Source organism: Drosophila innubila, assembly GCF_004354385.1.
Source record: "Drosophila innubila isolate TH190305 chromosome 2L unlocalized genomic scaffold, UK_Dinn_1.0 5_B_2L, whole genome shotgun sequence".
Classification (NCBI taxonomy): Eukaryota; Metazoa; Arthropoda; class Insecta; order Diptera; family Drosophilidae; genus Drosophila; species Drosophila innubila.
This window is the reverse complement of record NW_022995373.1, coordinates 5,817,034-5,835,675: the sequence shown is the minus strand read 5'-3', so window position 1 is coordinate 5,835,675 and position 18,642 is coordinate 5,817,034. Positions and strand designations below refer to the sequence as shown.

General features: G+C 37.2%; 5 protein-coding genes across 6 annotated transcripts; 1 reads left to right on the top strand and 4 right to left on the bottom strand.

The window, feature by feature from the left end:
- On the bottom strand, positions 1–2,115 carry LOC117782596 (beta carbonic anhydrase 1). Its single transcript, XM_034619614.1, has 4 exons — positions 1,839–2,115; positions 916–1,000; positions 612–799; positions 1–555 (listed from the first exon to the last, which is right to left on the bottom strand). Exons 1-4 carry the CDS (start codon positions 1,929–1,931, stop codon positions 154–156), a joined length of 768 nt encoding a protein of 255 aa, XP_034475505.1. The 5' UTR covers positions 1,932–2,115; the 3' UTR covers positions 1–153.
- A 2,873-nt stretch (positions 2,116–4,988) lies between these two features.
- On the bottom strand, positions 4,989–5,773 carry LOC117782552 (abnormal spindle-like microcephaly-associated protein homolog). Its single transcript, XM_034619575.1, has one exon. The coding sequence runs from the start codon at positions 5,630–5,632 to the stop codon at positions 5,156–5,158; it is 477 nt and encodes a 158-aa protein (XP_034475466.1). The 5' UTR covers positions 5,633–5,773; the 3' UTR covers positions 4,989–5,155.
- A 2,107-nt stretch (positions 5,774–7,880) lies between these two features.
- Positions 7,881–12,249, bottom strand: LOC117782681 (DNA replication licensing factor Mcm5). Its single transcript, XM_034619708.1, has 4 exons — positions 12,002–12,249; positions 10,825–11,935; positions 9,945–10,766; positions 7,881–8,093 (listed from the first exon to the last, which is right to left on the bottom strand). The coding sequence occupies exons 1-4, from the start codon at positions 12,151–12,153 to the stop codon at positions 7,977–7,979; spliced, it is 2,202 nt and encodes a 733-aa protein (XP_034475599.1). The 5' UTR covers positions 12,154–12,249; the 3' UTR covers positions 7,881–7,976.
- A 440-nt stretch (positions 12,250–12,689) lies between these two features.
- On the top strand, positions 12,690–14,624 carry LOC117782526 (protein arginine N-methyltransferase 1-B). Its single transcript, XM_034619546.1, has 4 exons — positions 12,690–12,798; positions 12,852–13,169; positions 13,414–13,643; positions 13,714–14,624. The coding sequence occupies exons 1-4, from the start codon at positions 12,796–12,798 to the stop codon at positions 14,333–14,335; spliced, it is 1,173 nt and encodes a 390-aa protein (XP_034475437.1). The 5' UTR covers positions 12,690–12,795; the 3' UTR covers positions 14,336–14,624.
- Positions 14,625–14,964: 340 nt separating this feature from the next.
- LOC117782527 (RNA-binding protein 1) lies at positions 14,965–18,481 on the bottom strand. 2 transcript variants are annotated; one of them, XM_034619549.1, is made up of 3 exons: positions 18,370–18,481; positions 17,706–18,059; positions 14,965–15,101 (listed from the first exon to the last, which is right to left on the bottom strand). In XM_034619549.1, the coding sequence occupies exons 2-3, from the start codon at positions 18,026–18,028 to the stop codon at positions 15,017–15,019; spliced, it is 408 nt and encodes a 135-aa protein (XP_034475440.1). In that variant the 5' UTR covers positions 18,029–18,059; positions 18,370–18,481; the 3' UTR covers positions 14,965–15,016. The 2 variants fall into 2 exon arrangements, with proteins under 2 accessions (XP_034475440.1, XP_034475439.1); XM_034619548.1 differs by lacking the exon at positions 14,965–15,101 and adding an exon at positions 16,984–17,434.
- Between the last annotated feature and the right edge of the window lie 161 nt (positions 18,482–18,642).

Here is an 18,642-nt window from a genome sequence, read left to right as displayed (position 1 = left end):
TGCCACATCTGTTACGAGTAAAGATGGAAAGCAACTATTTATAAGTACAATGTATGATAAGAAAGACCCATAATTTAGTTGCACATTTATCACAGACACATGTAAATCCAAGGCACTGGTGCATGAGAATGGACTCGACCTCAGGGCACGGCCCTAGGAGTAGAAGCGTCTCACCTCCGCGGACAAGTGATCCACGCTGGACTCATCTACGGCGACGAAGCGCTTGGATCCTCGACTAAAGTAGTATATGTCTCCTGTGTAGATGTCAAACCACAGTGCGTGTATATGTAGATCGTGTGATTCGAGGCGCGACTTGAGGAATCCATACGAGGCAATATTAGACATTTGCTGCAGTGTATTGATCTGAGACAGCTTATCCTCAAGAGCAAACTTGTGCTCCATATCGATGTAGGCCACAAAGCGACGCAATGGTGTTTCCGACGAGAATATCAGTGGATCCTTCATGCCCGCATCGTGCCACTCTTGGAACCTATCCAAGCTGGTGGTAGCATGTGTGCATAGCCAGGACCGCAGTGGCGATAGACGGCGATTCAACTAAAAGAGCGGAATTTAATAAAGAGTTTATTGAAAAAGTGATATAGAAATCTTACCTTTGATGCAAAGTCGGGATCACGCAGCTGATACAAAAGATTCATAGCCTTGCAATCGCTGTGCCCACAAACAATTATGTGCCTGATGTCATTCACCACACATCCCAGCTCCAAAGCCGCTGGCTCGCAGCTGAAGTACTCATCCTGAAAGTGCTGGGCATGTGGTATCAGATTTCCCGCATTACGCACTAATCATGAGAATAAGCACAAGTGTTAGAATGTGTATCCACTATATAGATTAGTTTAGTTACAAGTACATATTGTTATGGACTGTCTAGGTGCTTTTACGACGTATAGTACCCACCCACAAACATATCACCAACGTGCGTGTCCGTGTATCTGGTGGGTATCATGCGACTGTCCATGCAGGTGAAAAACACGGCCTTTGGCTGATAAGGTAAAGGTTTAACATTAGAACAGATATCTTGTGTGCTTCTGATAAAATAAATGTGTATGTAGTAAATATTAGTTTTTGGTCAAGTTATGGCACACTTGGCCGAGAGCCAAAGTGTTTAATGGAATAAGATACGCGTCACTCGTCAATCCGTATTGGTTCAGGGTCGTTCAACATGACAACATTGATAGGGTATCTACTCATACTAGTATACCCTCCAAAAATGGGTTATACTACTAGTTTTACTTGAAAATCAATATTAATTGAAGAGTATCCAAATATTTGTTGATATCAAAACAAAAAGAAGATATGAGGCATGTAATTAATTTAGATCCTTCAAAAAAATTATTGATTAATTAATAATCAGCAGCAACAAATTAAAGTAAATGACAATAAAATAACAATATAAATTTTGCGCTGTAGCAAACTTAACTGGTTAGCCTTTGTTGTTTGTTTACCAAATGCAAGAGCAGCAACAACACACTCGACCCACTGAGAGAGCAATAAAGCGGCTCTCTCAAGAGTGTAGAAGAGTCGCAAAAGTTTCGATGGAGGCATTTTTAAAATGCCTTTTGTAACACATTGTGGCGTGCCAATCAAGCGATGAAAAAAAGAGAGGGAGAGAATGTTACTCGAAGCGTCTGGGGCTTAGTTTAGCTCAGACAGACGTTAAAAAGTGTGATAATGACCTACACTGACAACAAACAACAGTCAATCAAATGCTACACTAGGCAAAAGCATGCTTCATTGATTTACTCATTAATGCACACATACTTGAATTGCTTAGGTCAAGTCAATATCAAATCAAGAATTAATGACTTGCAGTTACTCACCTCTGGATTGTCGCGGACTTTTTGAAACTCTTTGACCATTTGCTCTCGAGTCGTATTGCGATAACGCATAATTCCTCTCAGAATTCGTTCCATGTCTGGCGACTTATGATAAATTGAATACCAAAACACTTACAGCAAGCACTTCAATATCAACTTTCGATTTGTTGCTGTTCAACTTTTACAATCCAACTGGAATATCACGTATCTCAATTGCCTACACCAGTTCTAACCAAAACCGAAAGTGGCTTCGTCTCTGCCTGCGGCTCATTTGAAAATGAATTGTTGCTTCCAAAATACGCGACATCGACGCCAGCAGAGAGAGCAGCAGCTGTTGGCAATGTTGACAGTCTTATTTTACTCTCAGAGAGCATTAAATTGGTGAGTAGAATAGCTACTCGAAAAGCAATTGCTGTTTGCAAAGGTGTTCAGAGATGGGCTCGGTCAATTCATTATGAACTTCTGACTATAATAAATTTTTATATAATTCTCTTCAAAATTCGATTATTTTATTGCATTTCTGTCTATAAAGTTACTGATTAACGAAAATAATTATTTTTACATTAAATAGTTTCATAATAGCTCGTGGGTATATTTTTTGCTCTGTGTGTGTTTTTTCTTGTGCTCAGAGAGTAACCTTTGCACGTTTCGCAATCGTGAAATTAAGGGGCTCGCATGTGGGCGATGACGTAGCTAGCGATAAATTGCGGCCGCACCAAATAGAACACTCCTTAACTAGGGCAGTGTGGCCCTTCTATCTTTAATACGAGTATGCTGTAATATTTGCTTTGTTATTAATATTAAGAAAAACGTGCGAATCAATTGCGTAATTGAATTGGGAGAGAAGCCAGTTGAAATTTCTAGACGAAACACTACTATATTATATATGGACCGGACTCTTATCAGCACAGATTGAGGAGAAAACAGCTGACATCATTTTTGTTGTTTATTTTATGGCTTCCTTAGACTGTGCTCTGTTGTTGTGCTGTAATTATTTTTAATGGATCTTTTGATAAACAGATATGTTTTGTGTACCGTAAATCAAATAGAATAGAATACAGAAAATCTACCTCTTTATATAAAATGTCAGAACTAAGAGTAGCTTAAATATTTTTTACACGATTATGTGCACGATCTGTTGCATTCCATTGTCAGGTTTGTGACACAAAAGTATCTTTTAGTTGACTAAAGATAATTAAACGATATTGCCTACTTTCAGGCACTACAAAAGATGATGAAAAATATAACTTTGATGCCCATGCTGTAAATGTACAGATTCCGTATCCGTATATGCTCCATTCGATGATTGAATAGTTGGTCAATTTCGGTGGAGCTGTTTCAGCGTTTAAAAGGGCAAGCTCTTTTTGCGACTGTTTTGAGATTGAACTACATATTAGCTTTGTCAACTCATGTAGGATCCAGTGATAAGAAATATTTTTCAAGACCAATCATCATAGTAAACTTAAAGTTTGGTGATGAGCCCATGTTAAAATTTTTTCAAAAACCAGTTTAGGTATAAATCTTTTTGAATTTGTATAAAATTTAGCAATAACTTGGCCAACGGCCATTACTGCCGGACGGAAATGACTATGTCGACTTGGTTGTTCATTTTAATTAAGAATATATATTCTTTATAGGGTCGGAGATGCCTCCTTCTCCCTGTAACATAAATTTTAAAGAACACAGTCAAGAGTGCCACAGCAAACGAAACTGTATCAAATATGTTTGGAGATTTAAAAGATTTTCAGTTTGTTTCGCTATCTGTGGCACAGCTCCCTAAGTTCATTAAAGAAATAAAAACAAACTTGCTTACCAAGTGCACTAAAGTAAAAATATATATATAAGAACATGTATTCGAATGCATTTTGAGATTAATATAAATACCTCACAGCACTTCTTAAGTCATACCTATGTACACAGAAAATATTCTAACACATGTTCATACAAGTATAATTGTACCCATATGTACATATACTTATATATATAAATATATACAAAAAAAATGGTTAGATCACCGAAACACAAAGTAAATTACACGACTTCTAACATTCTAAATAATTAAATAGATGATGCTCGACTAGGAGATACTCTTACTGAAATATCCTAGCACTAGGCTTTTCTAAAATTCTCGCTATAAATGGATAGTCAAGTACTAGTCTTGACAAAAAATTACTTTTTTTATTTTTAAAAAAATAACTAAGCCCAATGGATATCTTTTAAATTATTCTAAAATATTATTTTTGAATTTTTGTACAATTAATTATATTTATTATATATTTATATATATATATATTTTATGTTAATTATATGTCACGAGCGCTATGCAAGTTTCGATGATAAATCTAAATGAAAGTTTATCTTAGGTGTATGAACATATGTACATAAGGGTGCATCGATTTTTTTTCACAAAAAATGGTAACCCAAATTCATAATCTACGGACAATTCTAAGATGCTTTCACCAAGAAACCATAGTTCAAGCACAATACCACGGCCCCGCTTTTTGAGTTGAAAAATTTGTTGTTTTTAGTGCTTGGACAAAAATTATGTTTTAAGGACAATTGGTCATTGATTTTGAAAGTTCTGGCTCCCACAAGAGTTTTGATATTAATCTTGTCAGGATCGGACTCAAAACTCTAAAGATATACTAATAATGCAGGCAAAAAATTACAAAAAAAAAAAAACTCCACTCAAAAAGCGGGGACCAGGAATTAATATTAGAATTACAGTTTCTTGGAAGAATTTTAGCTACCATATTTCAATTTATTTGGGTCCATACAAATCTATGAACTCTTATGCATCGATTTGTATGGGCCCCCAAAAATTGAAAAATGTTAACCGAAATTCGTAATCTACGGCATAAAAAGGTGAGATTTATTTTTGTCTTAAATATATTTTTGTGAGTTTTCTAGTTATGTTATTTTGATTTGTGGATTGAATTTTGTATCTGAAGGTGTGTCAGGTGCGGATGATTCAACATGTCCAGATAAGGCATTTCACAGTCCAGAGGACGCCAGGTATCCGGCCACTTCGCTTACAACTGGGCAACTTTTGAGTCTGACTTAGGCCCTCCGAGATGGATTTGGCCATCAAGAAGCCGAAATGTCTGAAGTTACAACTAAATCTTGGGTATTACTCGATAAATAAGATATATATTTAGGTATCTATGTACGAGTATTTTTTTATTTATTTTATTTCTCTGGTGACTATTAACTACTGCTATCTATTTACAAGATGTATGTATTTTTTATGTCTCCACATACCGATTTAGAATGTATGTAAAGTGATTAACATTAAAAACATATATTCATTACGGAATAAATTACGGGTGTTTCAATTTCTCAGCTTCCTTTCGGGCCTTGAACCCACGGAAACTTGACTGTATTTTAACTGCCGCATCCGTTGCAATTTTCTGCTTCTTTCGTACGAGAAATCCTCGAAATCCGGCTTGAATTTTAGTTGCACAGCGATCTTCCACCGATTCTACATCCGCCGTGGATGCAGGAACCTGCTGTCCGTCACCAGCTCTGCTCGTATTTGGGTATTTCTGTCTCTCCTCCATCGAGTCGATAGCGTGAGTGCGTGCGTATGAGTGTTGCTGACGTCGGGTACTCGTACGGGGATTTGATGAGTACTCGTATCGTTGAGACGATATGTGGCTGGAGGTACGAGGCTTGGTCGAGGGGTACAGCTGTTTGCGTACGCGATAACCACGAAATCCGGCCTGGATCTTGACGGCTGCACTTTCTTCGGATTGCAAGGATGACGCTGATTCAGGTGAGCTCGGATAAATGTACATGATCTTAATCAGTGATCATAAAACTATGTTCTTATTCTCAAGCAATCAGACAGAATACTTATATATCTTTAATAATAGCGAACTTATCTGCAGTCTCTTGGCAGCTGCCTGAGAACTGACTCTTACGAGACCTATAACCGTACTGACGTATATTTAACGGAATTGGATGCTGTGCACTGAGAATTTTCATTTAATTTTTCCATTCAGAAAACAAAAGGCCCCCACTCATCATTTATGCTCTCGCATATACGAGTATCGAGTATGTATGCATGTACATTTGTATATATGTCTCCACATACGGTTTCACACCGCCCTCCGCTGTGTATCGTGTTTGCATCTTTTTATATTTGTATACATTGTATACACATACGTACGTGGTACTAGTGTATGTATGTGGATCTGTTTGTGTATTTAATTGTATCTGTGAGTTTACGTATTCAAATCCGCATACGTCCAGACGTATGTATCTATGTATGTGCGACTAGAATTCTGTGTGTTTTGTTCTCTTTGAAAATTGAAAATAGTCGCGGATGTTCATGACGTTAATGATATTTAATTGAAAAATAACAACAACAGCAAAAAACAACAATTCATGAATCTTTTACGTGCCGATGCTTCACATACTTTCACAATTAATCTTTTATCCATGTTATTTTTATTTTTTTATGTTTTTGTTTAGGTTACATATACATATACATACTATATACTCATCACAAATTTAAACAATAACAATTCAACCTTTAAATAGAATTTCAAAACAAACTTAAATAAATACATCGTATAAAAACTCCTACGGAAATCCTACAAAATACAGTGCTACACTGCTTTATTGCGATCTTAACTTCCTGTAGACCAAAGAGCTTATCACATTTTACATTGGCTTATTGTAGTACTGAAAGTATTTTTGTCAAAATGCTTGACTACAAGATACATTGTATTTAATTTCAGGGATAAACAAGATTACGTTTAAAACGAAAGAACGAACGAAAATGAAACTGTCGGGAATTCCTCCGAATTAAGATACAAACGAACTACTGATCGGGGTTGAGCGAATTAGATCGTTTCTTAAACAAACCAAGCAAACGACTTTGGTCTGAAAGGATAAAGCAAGCTAAAAACTTAAATTAATGCTGTTATACAAGTGATCAATAGACGCGCTACCCACAGTTGACACGTTTGGTACAGATGTACCAAAAATTATTGTGATGTATATCCAACTGAACATCGAGGTCAATGTTTGACTTCAAACATCGCCAATGAAAAAGTTGAATTGTCGATTCATCGGGAAAACTACACAGATACAACTAGATCCAAATTTTCAAATATTCAATGGTGTTCTTAATTCTTGGTCTTATAAATGGATATTATTAATATGATATTTTTAAATAATTGGTTTTCAAAGTGGAAAAAATCATTGACTTATTTTAACTTTAATACAAGAATATAAATATTTACCAATATTCCTTTTTATAAAAATGTGTGAGTAGAGGGTATAAGTACTTATGTCATAAATATATATATTGTATTTTCATATTTTGCACATCTTTCACATTATATTTTTGGACTCTTGCCTACAGTATAATAATTTGCCAATATGAACCGGCGATGATTGACGAACGACGTCTTATTTGGTTTTAAATTGAATAACTTTGTTAGGGTATTCAGTCTTCAGTTTTCATTAGAGTATTATTTTTTGTGTTATGTATCTACATACATACAAATGTATGAATGCACATGCATATATGTAGATTTTAATTTGTTTTCGTTATTGGTCGGGTGATGACTATGCAATGGTTACGTTCACGAACCGGTATCTGCGGTCAAGATGAAATTTATAGGCGTTAATAGCCTTTTAAGAGGAGTGAACTCATGAGAACAACACTCAATTATCAATATACATACTATATATTTATAACACGAACATATGCACAATTAATATTTTGTACTATTGTATTTAAGTGAATAAATTGCCATGGGAAGATCGCTCTAGCACTTGTACTGAAAGTGCACATGTATCTATATAGAAAGTATCTGCTAGATACATATAAACACTCAGAAACGGGTATGTATTTGTTTTGGTTTCTTCAACAAACAAATTTGCGTCACAACGGTTGGACAGATTTCGGAAAATGGTTCCTGATTGTGATGTATTGCTGAAAAGCTAAAGAATTCACCATATGGCAGTAATTCTGTTGTGATAAAATGATATCAGAGTCTTCAAATGCCACTGAAGAAATAGTTATTGATATAAAATTATTTTTTTCTAAATTTATTAAAAAACATAATTTGTAAAGGGATAAATATTTTGAAATAGTTCAATATAAGTAATACAATGGAAACACTTTCAGCATATGCGATATAGCATCTTCCGCTGCATTCTATGTTGAAGCTCTCCACGACGAATCATGGTATGAATGACCTTCATCACAGTGCGCTCCTCGTATTTCTGGCGCAAGAAGTCCTAAAATTTGAGAATAAGAATTTTTAAATAAGATTATGGAGAAATTGGTAAATATAAATTAAAAAAGCTTAAATAAGAAAACCTTGTAAAATCCGTAAATAAAAATGAATTGTCATATTAAAATGTCTTGGGGGTCAGCAGTGGTTATTGTTTTAATTCCATTTTGAAAATATAAGTGTCCAAAATTATTGCGTGCTTACCACAACTTCAGATGCACTTGTCAATTTGTATCTACACAATATTTTTTCTATGTAGAATACTTGACAAAATTCCAGTTTCCAATAATCAAACAAAATTGTTAAATTTTAGACCCCGTACTCAAAAGAGTACAGGGGTCTATTGGGTTTGTTTTAACGAATATGTGCGTAACAGGCAGAAGGAGGCGTGGCAGACCCTATAAAGTATATATATTCTTGATCAGCATCAACAGCCGAGTCGATATAGCAATGTCCGTCTGTCCGTCTGTATGAGCGCCTAGATGTCAGAGACTATAAGAGATAGAGACACCAAACTTGGTATGTAGGTTCCTCTATATTGCAAGCAGATCAAGTTTGTTTTAAAATTCGGCCACGCCCAAAATCGGACCACTATATCATATAGCGCCCATAGGAACAATCGGTCGAAAATCAAATTTTAGTATGACAAACTTTTTTGTTTTATGAGATATCGTAACCAAACTGATACAATAAGCATATGACTTGGTTTTATATATCCTGTCCAAAGTTGGTTTAAATCGGACCACTATATCATATAGCTGTCATAGAACCGATCGAGTGAAAATTAAGTCATAGTATGAACAACTTTTTTTGTTTTTCGAGACATCGTAACCAAACTGATAGAATATACATAAAACTTGGTTTTATATATCCTGTCCAAAGTTGGTTCAAATCGGACCACTATATCATATAGCTGTCACAGGACCGATCGGGCGAAAATCAAGTCTTAGTATGAAAACCTTTTTAGTTTTATGAGATATCGTAACTAAACTTATAGAATATTTATTTAAGTTAGTCTTATACATCCTTACCGAAGTTGGTTCAAATCGGTCCACTTATCATATAGCTGTCATAGGACCGATCGGGAGAAAATCAAGTCTTAGTATAAACAAGTTTTTAGTTTTATGAGATATCGTAACCAAACTGATTAAATATGCATAACAATTGGTCTTATATATACTGTCCAAAGTTGGTTCAAATCGGACCACTATATCATATAGCTGTCATAGGACCGATCGGGCGAAAATCAAGTCTTAGTAAGAAAATCTTTTATGTTTTATGAGACATTGTAATCAATTTGATGGAATATGCATTAAGTTAACTATATATTTTTTAATTCTTTCCATTATTAGTTTTTGCCATAGTAAGTACGGGGTCTCCGACAGTCGAGTATGCTCGACTGTAGCACCGGCCGACTAGTTTTAAACGAAGAAGTGGATTTTGCCGCGTCGAGTAACGCAAGAGTTAATCGACTTTTTCAAAAATATAAAATAAAGGTAGTTTGTCTTCGGTACGCTGAAGATCTGATACACATGAAAGAGCTGTATTCAATTTCGACTGATGGTTCCTATCTGACAGTCGGAACTGTAAAAACTTGCGTCAAGATATCTTGAAAACTGAGAGATTCGTTTGCAAAAAAGCAGGCGGACAGACCTGACTGTATATACTCAGTTCGTCATCCTGATCAAAAATATATACAACTAATGGGGTTTGTCACGACTCCTTTAACGCGTAGCATACTTCGGGACTAATTAATAATACCATCTGAAAGGGTATACACTTATTGCCATTTTCAAGACCACGGACAGGATTTATAAGAGGGGATTATAAAAGACAGCTACCCAACAATTATTACCTGTAAAATATTTTGTTCAGAAACCTGTGATCCGATGGCAAAGCGTCGCTTGAGTTGTTTTTCTATACGATTCAGAGTTTCCTGGTCTTCCTCGGTGGTGAAACCTTCTGCCCCAGCAAGGCTACCCGTTGAAGCGGCATCAAGGGTGGATACCTGGAATAATCGAAGCGCTTCGTTCACGTGCTCATCGATAGCAAACGGAAGTAAACGCATTTTGGCCAATGATTCGGAAATACGAATAACAGCTTCCAGCTGACGCACTGTAATGGGAATGGCGTGACGTTTATCCGCCGACTTCTCCTGCTGCCCAGCACCACTTCGCATCAAAACATAACGACTTTTTAGCTTCTCGCCAGCAGCTTCGCTGAGTCGAGGACCGCAATGAGTGCGACAATAGTGAATGTACTTCTTGAACGTGGCCAGTGATATTTCACCTTCGGCCGGCTCGGATGGGGCTGACTTGTTGGAGCTAAGATGAACGTTTATAATGTGTTTGGCCAAAGTGATGTCTCGAGCCTCATCATGCACATCTTTCACGATGAATATCATGTCGAAACGTGAAAGAATTGTTGGCATAAAGTCAATGTTCTCTTCGCCCTTTGTATCATCCCAACGCCCAAAGATTGAGTTGGCTGCGGCAAGCACTGAGCAACGTGAGTTCAAGGTGGTCGTAATGCCAGCCTTTGCGATCGATATGGTTTGCTGCTCCATTGCCTCATGGATGGCAACGCGATCGTCCTCGCGCATCTTGTCGAACTCATCGATACAAACAACGCCGCCATCAGCTAGAACCATAGCGCCGCCTTCCATAACGAAGTTACGCTGAGGGAAGAACTTGGTTTACATCTATTTACATTATTGCTAAGATCCAACTACTCACCGTGTGAGGATCTTTCATGACTGAAGCGGTTAGACCAGCTGCGCTAGAACCTTTTCCGGATGTATAGACGCCGATGGGAGACACTTTTTCGACAAATTTGAGGAGCTGCGACTTGGCGGTACCTGGATCGCCCAGAAGTAGGACGTTAATGTCGCCACGACGGCAAAGACCGTCTGGAAGGCGCTTACGTGAGCCTCCAAAGAGCATGGCCGTGATGGCCTTCTTTATATCATTGGACCCAAAGATGCTGGGTGCTAATGATTTCGAAAGACGATCGTAGATATCAGGGGAAGCAGCCATGCGCCTAAAGGTTTCTTCCTCGTCGGTGGTAATGTTGCTATAACGGGAAATGGCTCCGGCTCCCTCAGCGTCCACCGTTATACCAACTACGCGCATGTATGGAGCACGTACACCAAGAACGGCTTTCTCGCGACCATCTTGCCTCGAGGGCTTACCGACTTTGCGGATTGAGTAAATGCCCTGTATAAGCACGCGGTTGCCAGGCACGACGCGCTCGCAAAGCGAACGATCGCAGAATAACTGCAGATGACGTGGAATCTCGCCTTGTGGTACAAAGTCTGGGAGCTCCTGCAGCTTGATCGTTTGGAAATCGACGCATTTACATTTGTCCGGCATTATGAAAAAGGGATCCAGGGGACACTTGGGCCTACCGGCTTGCTCAGTGGTGCACTTGCGTGGCAGCGAATACCCTTCCAGTCCGGGATTGACTTTAAGATTCGGTATAACAGTACTGCACGATCGGCACATAATCGACATTCGTGTCGCCTTAGCCTGAATGCCCGAAGCAGCCACTATTATTCCAGCAATTTTGACCAAACGAGATACACTATCCGACTTCAGTTCACGAATATTTGTGGGATTCGCACTAGACATCAACAGTATTTGAATATCATGCATGTGTTCCTCATGCTCCGGGCGAGGGGCTGTTATTTCGTCTGCTACCTCGCGTGCAGCCTCCTCGAAGATTTGCAAGTGCTCAGTGGGCTGCTTGTTTAACTTGTCTGCCAGTGTCTCATCGAAGCCCATCACATCCTCCATTTCAATTTCCAGAAAGTAGCGTCCATTGAGATAGTTACGTTTTAGATTGTCCCTGCGGAAGTACTCAATAGTTCGTGATATTATCTGTATTAATTATCATTTGGGTGGCAATAATTACCTATATTTATAAAAAAAATTGTCCTCATTAAAAGTACGAATAAACTCCTTGTACTTCTTTTTGACGGCTTGTAAATTAATTTGGGCATCCGCATTTTGGTCGCCCCCAAAGTTATCTGAGAAAAATACGCCGGCATCATCAAATCCCTCCATTGTAATAAAAATGTATGTAGATGAATTGAATGACTAATCCAAATTGACACTGTATTTTTTCAATCCTCCAAGAATATCCTCAATTGCAATGTTGCCAAGAATTTGCCGCCAAAATGCATAAGCATAGTAAGTATATCGAAGATTTATCGATATCTGTCGCATTTTTATATCGAACAGCGACAAAATATTAGATGAGTATTTCATTAAATGACTTGAGTTAATACAATAAAGGTACTCCCATATATAATGAATATCTTAATTAGTCATGGTCTTAGATAAAAATTTGGTATTCGTATGAATACATAGCTGTCAAGGTATGAAAATTCAGAGCAATGCGAAAATCAAATAATTCTAGAAAATATTTAAATGGTTACAGCTTGTGATTTTTTAGTAATATTTTCTTGTAATGTAAAATAATATAGAGAAAGAACCTTTAAAAAGAATGAATAGCTATCAGTTGAATTTATCGTAAGTTGACTTCTAAGTATATCGATATATGTGCCGATATGATTTGAGTATCCCTATTTAATAGTTGATGGGTAGCACTTTTTCGCGTGTGTTTGGGAGGGAAGCAGACCGGAATTTTACACATTGCTAAATTTCTTGCACTATAAGCACTAAGGCCAAGTAAAAATAAGTGATATGGTATGCTAGTTACCCAACGTTGTAATATTTAAGCTTATCCGCCCGATTTTTAGTCTTCTACAGATATTACAATGGAATCAAGCATTGAGCACGATGGCGCGCCAGCGACCGGCCTCACACCAATTGGAACTGCTAACACGAACAATGTGATAAAGAAAATTGCCCATACCAACGCCAGTGCAAGCGGCGGTAGCACGGCGTCATCCGGTCCGGGCGACGCAAGTGCCAATGCCGAAGAGATGACATCAAGGGATTATTACTTTGACTCGTACGCACATTTCGGCATCCACGAGGAAATGCTCAAAGATGAAGTGCGGACTGTCACGTACCGCAACGCGATGTATCACAACAAGCATCTTTTCCAAGGGAAGGTAAGTACTGAAAATGTGTGGAAACACGTTTTTCTGAAATCTGTTGGAAAAATTGCGCCCTTTGTTTGGTGAGATCTATTAAGAACTTTTTTAGCAACCCAAGAAAATGTGAATAAAACGTGTTCGCATTATGTATGTTATCTGTCTTGTAATCGATCTTGCAAAATGTAAAGAGTATCATGACCACGACACAGGCAAAGCCAAATTCAGAGTAGCTTCACATTTCAATTACTTGTACTTGTAGACCGTGCTGGATGTCGGATGCGGAACGGGCATACTTTCCATGTTTGCCGCCAAGGCCGGTGCCGCCAAAGTGATTGCTGTGGACTGCTCGAATATAATAGAGTTCGCTCGTCAAGTAATTGTTGACAACAATTTGCAAGATGTTATTACTGTAGTGAAAGGAAAAATTGAAGAGATTGAACTGCCAAATGGAATCGAAAAAGTTGATATTATCATATCGGAATGGATGGGGTATGATCAAATGCCGCTGTCATTGATTTGTTTAATTATTTTCATATTTTGTGTTCTTGTTTGGCTATAGGTACTGCCTCTTCTATGAGTCCATGCTGGATACGGTGTTGTATGCACGTGACAAGTGGCTGAAATCCAATGGCATGATGTTCCCTGACAGAGGCACTCTGTATATTACAGCCATTGAGGATCGCCAGTACAAGGATGAGAAAATCAATTGGTGGGACGATGTATATGGCTTCGACATGAGCTGCATACGGAAAGTGGCTGTGACCGAACCACTCGTTGATGTTGTCGACCCGAAGCAAGTTGTATCCACAGCCTGCATGGTGAAGGAGGTTGATCTGTACACAGTACAAAAGGCGGATCTAAACTTCTCTTCCAAGTTTAATCTTACCATCAAGCGCAATGACTTTGTTCAAGCATTGGTCACGTATTTCAACATTGAATTCACCAAGTGTCACAAACGTCTTGGATTCAGTACTTCACCTGATTCCACATATACACATTGGAAGCAGACTGTCTTCTACTTGGACGATCACATGACTGCCAAAAAAAATGAAGAAATCAATGGAACGTTTCAAATGAAGCCCAACGAACGCAACAACCGTGACTTGGACTTTGTGATCGACATCAGTTTCAAAGGAGAGTTGTCTGAAATTCAGGAATCAAATACATACCGCATGCGTTAGGTTTATGCCATTTACCAAGGTGGTGTTAAGGCCACAGCCTTCTTTAGACAGAGGGAAATAATTGATGATGACTAGACGTAAGATATAATCCAGTGCGAAATGTGCAACGAATTTGTGTTGCGTCTTCTACTAAGTTTAAAGTGTACCTTTTTATTATACATCATATTTTTACAATTGTGCGCCTGTTTAAATGATTATTCAAGTATACTTCTAAGCATATTGTACAGTGGCACATTAAGTCTCTCATACACATAATAAAGTGTGCGACAAACGCACCATTTTACTGGAATCCATTATTTGCTTCATTTGCCATCGGTTCTAATTTCTTCACTGATTGTTCACTTTGTGCGAATTCCAACCCTCGTTTTATCCATCACGGTAATATGACAATCAAATGGGGATGGTGATACAAGAAACTCTGACACTAAAATTATTTATTACATAAAATAATTATTACATAGAAAAAAATATGTTCTTAATCCAGCTATAAATTGAAATTTTCGACTCGTAGACCACTATATACTTTTCATGCTTCGGGTATCAAACAGTTATGTACAAAACTAAATTTATAAAATTGTTGAATGTTTTGTTAAAGGCAGGTTAAAATGTTGTCTGACTTCTTATATTTGTTTTGCCTGGGATAACTGATTCATTTTCTTTTTTGGGATTGAAAACGTCATTTTAATGTCGATCACGTGAATCTGAACGACTCCTCCGATCTCGCGAGAAGCTGCGAGGAGAGCGCGAACGCCTTGGAGAGCGGGACCTGAAAAAAGTTGTGTACAAAAGCCAAATTATTACAGAAATTTAATTGATTGCGATTATCCTCAACTGCCACGATTACATGTACATATAAATTGAAAAACAATTACTAAGTAGTATTTAATCAACAGAAAAGTGAAGTAGAACCATCGCTTGCACGAGGAATAGTCTGAAGAGGAGAAATAAACTTGGGGGAATTTTTCATTAAATCGATTATATTCCTGCAATCCCCAAAGTCTCTCCAGAAAAGCACAATTGGTGATAGTAGCTTACCGCACTGCATAAAAGGTCTCCACCAACCAAACTTTGCAAATTTCTAGTCTCAAAACCAGGGACGGTATATAATAATTATTTTGTAATTTTTTCTTTATTGAAAAATCACTCACTTATAGTAACTTTTAAAGGACTTGAAGCATACAAATATTCTTCTTTAAGGGTATTTCATATGATTATTTTGAGTTAAGCAATAATCATTATTGTTGAGCAAAAATATTTAACTGAAGTTGTAATTTTGGGGTAAAATTTATATATTTTCTTACTCGGTGAGCCATGAGGAAACCGTATAATACTTATTTGAGTTTTATTCTTGAGTAATAATCAGGGTTTAACAACTAACAATAAGTTGTAATTAATTTGCTTTTACTTCGGCTTCGAAAATATCTAAAGTCGAAGTCAAAGTCGAAGCATAAATCGAACAATTTTTAAAAACTTATTATAACTTACGATAATTTACTTTTGCTGTCTAAATATCTCAAGTCCAAGTTCAATTCGAATCAAAACAAGTGGGCGGTTACAGTCGAGCACGCCGTAGGATACCCTGTGCCCAGGTACTCTGCACTGAGGTTGAATTTCGACCAATTGTTCCTATGGCAGCTATACGATATAGTGGTCTTGATCTGCCTATGGTATCCAGGAACCTACATACCAAGTTTGAAGTCTCTAGCTCTTATGGTCTCTGAAATCGACGCATTTAAACAGTCAGCCGGACAGACAGTCAGACGCACAGACAGACGGACGTGGCTCAAGAATCAAGATCAAGAATATATATACTTTGGGGGATCTGCCACGCCCACTTCTGCATGTTACATTCATTCTGCCAAACCCATTATACCCTTTTTATTTGCCCATTTTCAATGGGCTCAGGGTATTAAAACTAAACAGTCGCCTGCTGTAAGTTGAAACAGTCTACTTCTATAAGTTTAAACTGTCGACTGTTTTCTAATTAAGTGATCTCGGACCCAAAAGTTAAAGCAGATTTCTTATGAGCACAAGCAAAAAATAAAAAATAAGAAAACAGTCGACTGTTTCAACCTATAAAAGCCGACTGTTTCAACTTACAAAGTCGACTTCGACTCGAGATATTTAAACAGTCGAAGCAAAAGCAAAATTATTGTATGTTATATTATGTTTTTAATAACTGTTTAAACAATGTTTAATTTTTTGCCTCGACTTCAGATTTTTAAAAAGTTGAAGCATAAACAAAAGTTTATTTTAAACAATTGGAAAATATCGAAGTAGAAATAAGTCAAAATAAGTAGACTTTTGCTGCTTCGACTGTAAGTTTTTAAGCACTGGCAATTATGATCATTATTATTGTCCAAGAAATAAAGTCTAAGGAATAATCATTATTTTATATTTATGGTAAAAATTATAATAATTACAGTCCCTGCTCAAGACATTTTTGGACAACTTAAATAAATATAAACCATATTACAGTTTTAGGTAATAACCGTTGAGAAGAACCGTTTGTTAAAATTATTGCCTATTTCACGTGGAAATTTGATTTTAATTCCGTACAGTTCTATTATTCTATCCAGCGTATAAGATAAATATGTCTTTATTGTTTTTTAAGCTTTTGTTTGTATCTAAAAATATATCACAGTTGCAATTATCGTTTTTATCACATTATTACGAATATTTTCTGATTATTCGTTATCATAATACTAGATTTACCCAGAGAAATTTTGGATTAATTACGCATACAGATTACGTTTATAGTTGTGAAAGTTATTCAAAGGCCTAGTAGAGCATGGTGATTATGCGGTTGATTGGAAAATATGATAATAGTATCAAAGATGTGTGGCGTGTTGTTGCTGACGTTGATACTTCTGAAGAACTTGATCGACGAGCGAGGATTGTTATGTGACATTACAGTTTACAGTTGAAAATCTTGTAGTTTAGAACCCTGCTGATCGGATCGAGGATGTGATTGTGGTTGTGGAGATATTGGTAGAGAAGAGGTAGCTTTGAATCGTGAAGATGTTGCTGTTGTTGTTCTTGTTCATGTTGTTGAAGGAGGAGGTAGATGTAGAAGTAGTTCTTGTCAAAGGGGTTATCCTGTAAAAATTGCGATTGAATCAAGAGTCAAACAAAACTAAACTTTTTCAATATGTATGGACTATGGACACGTTGATCAGGAAATATAAAAACTCTCGATCTCTCACTCTGCCTGTTACATAAACTTGCACAAATTTATAATTGTTGTTCGCAGGGTATAAATATGGTATGTAATATTTTTGGAACATGTAAGTAAATGCGGACAGACACATGTGTTTTTAAATAAACCAGTAACTTAAGTATTAAGATAAAACAGATTACGAGTATTTACCTGAAACGTCCAGCACTACGGCCACCGCCGCTTCCTTCAGGAGCCCCACGGCGCCCACGATCGCGAGAGCGGCCTGAAGACATTTCAACTCGGATTCGAGTTCCACAGCAGCGGGTTCCGTCAAGAGCTCGGGTTGCATCTTCTGCATCACGTCGATCTTCAAATTCCACGAATGCGAAGCCTGGAGGATTGCGTGCTACCCACACATTTCGTAAAGGTCCATATTTACTGAACGCATTTTCTATGTCGTGTTTTGATGCTGATGATCCCAGGTTGCCAACATACACCTTACAGGCCAAATCCCATTCTCGATAGCGTGGCATTTTGATAAAATAATCGCTTTATGTTGTTTTCCTGAAAATGAACACTCTATAATTGCAACAAACTGATTTTGAGTGTGGAAATGTACACACATGTAAACATACAAAGATGCATAACTGGGATGGCGGATAGAAAAACTTATTCCGCAATCCCAAGCATTTACATTTATGTGTGTTATGTATGCATGTACACTTGTATGTATGTATGCATGTATGTATCTGCATGTGTACTGAACGGCACATGGTGAACACTGTACACAAATTTGTAGACAGATACCGTATAATTGAAATATTGAGAATATATCTGTATTAAATGTGAATTACAAATTTAAGATATGATTTACCAATTTATTTATATTTACGCGTTCATGCAAATATACTGCAAAACTTTTAGCCTAATCGCCTACAAAAACACGAATACAGCCGCAAGTAAAATGCCAGACCAGTGTTGCCAAAAGTTTTTTTGAGGAATAAATAGCTGTTTTTCTGCATGTAATCGGGGGCTGCCACCCGACCCAAGAAGATGGGTCACAGAAAAATATCCGATCTGGCAAATCGTAACATTTTATTTAAATGGCCAAAAAAACTAGCTTTTTTGAATATATTATTAATTTTAA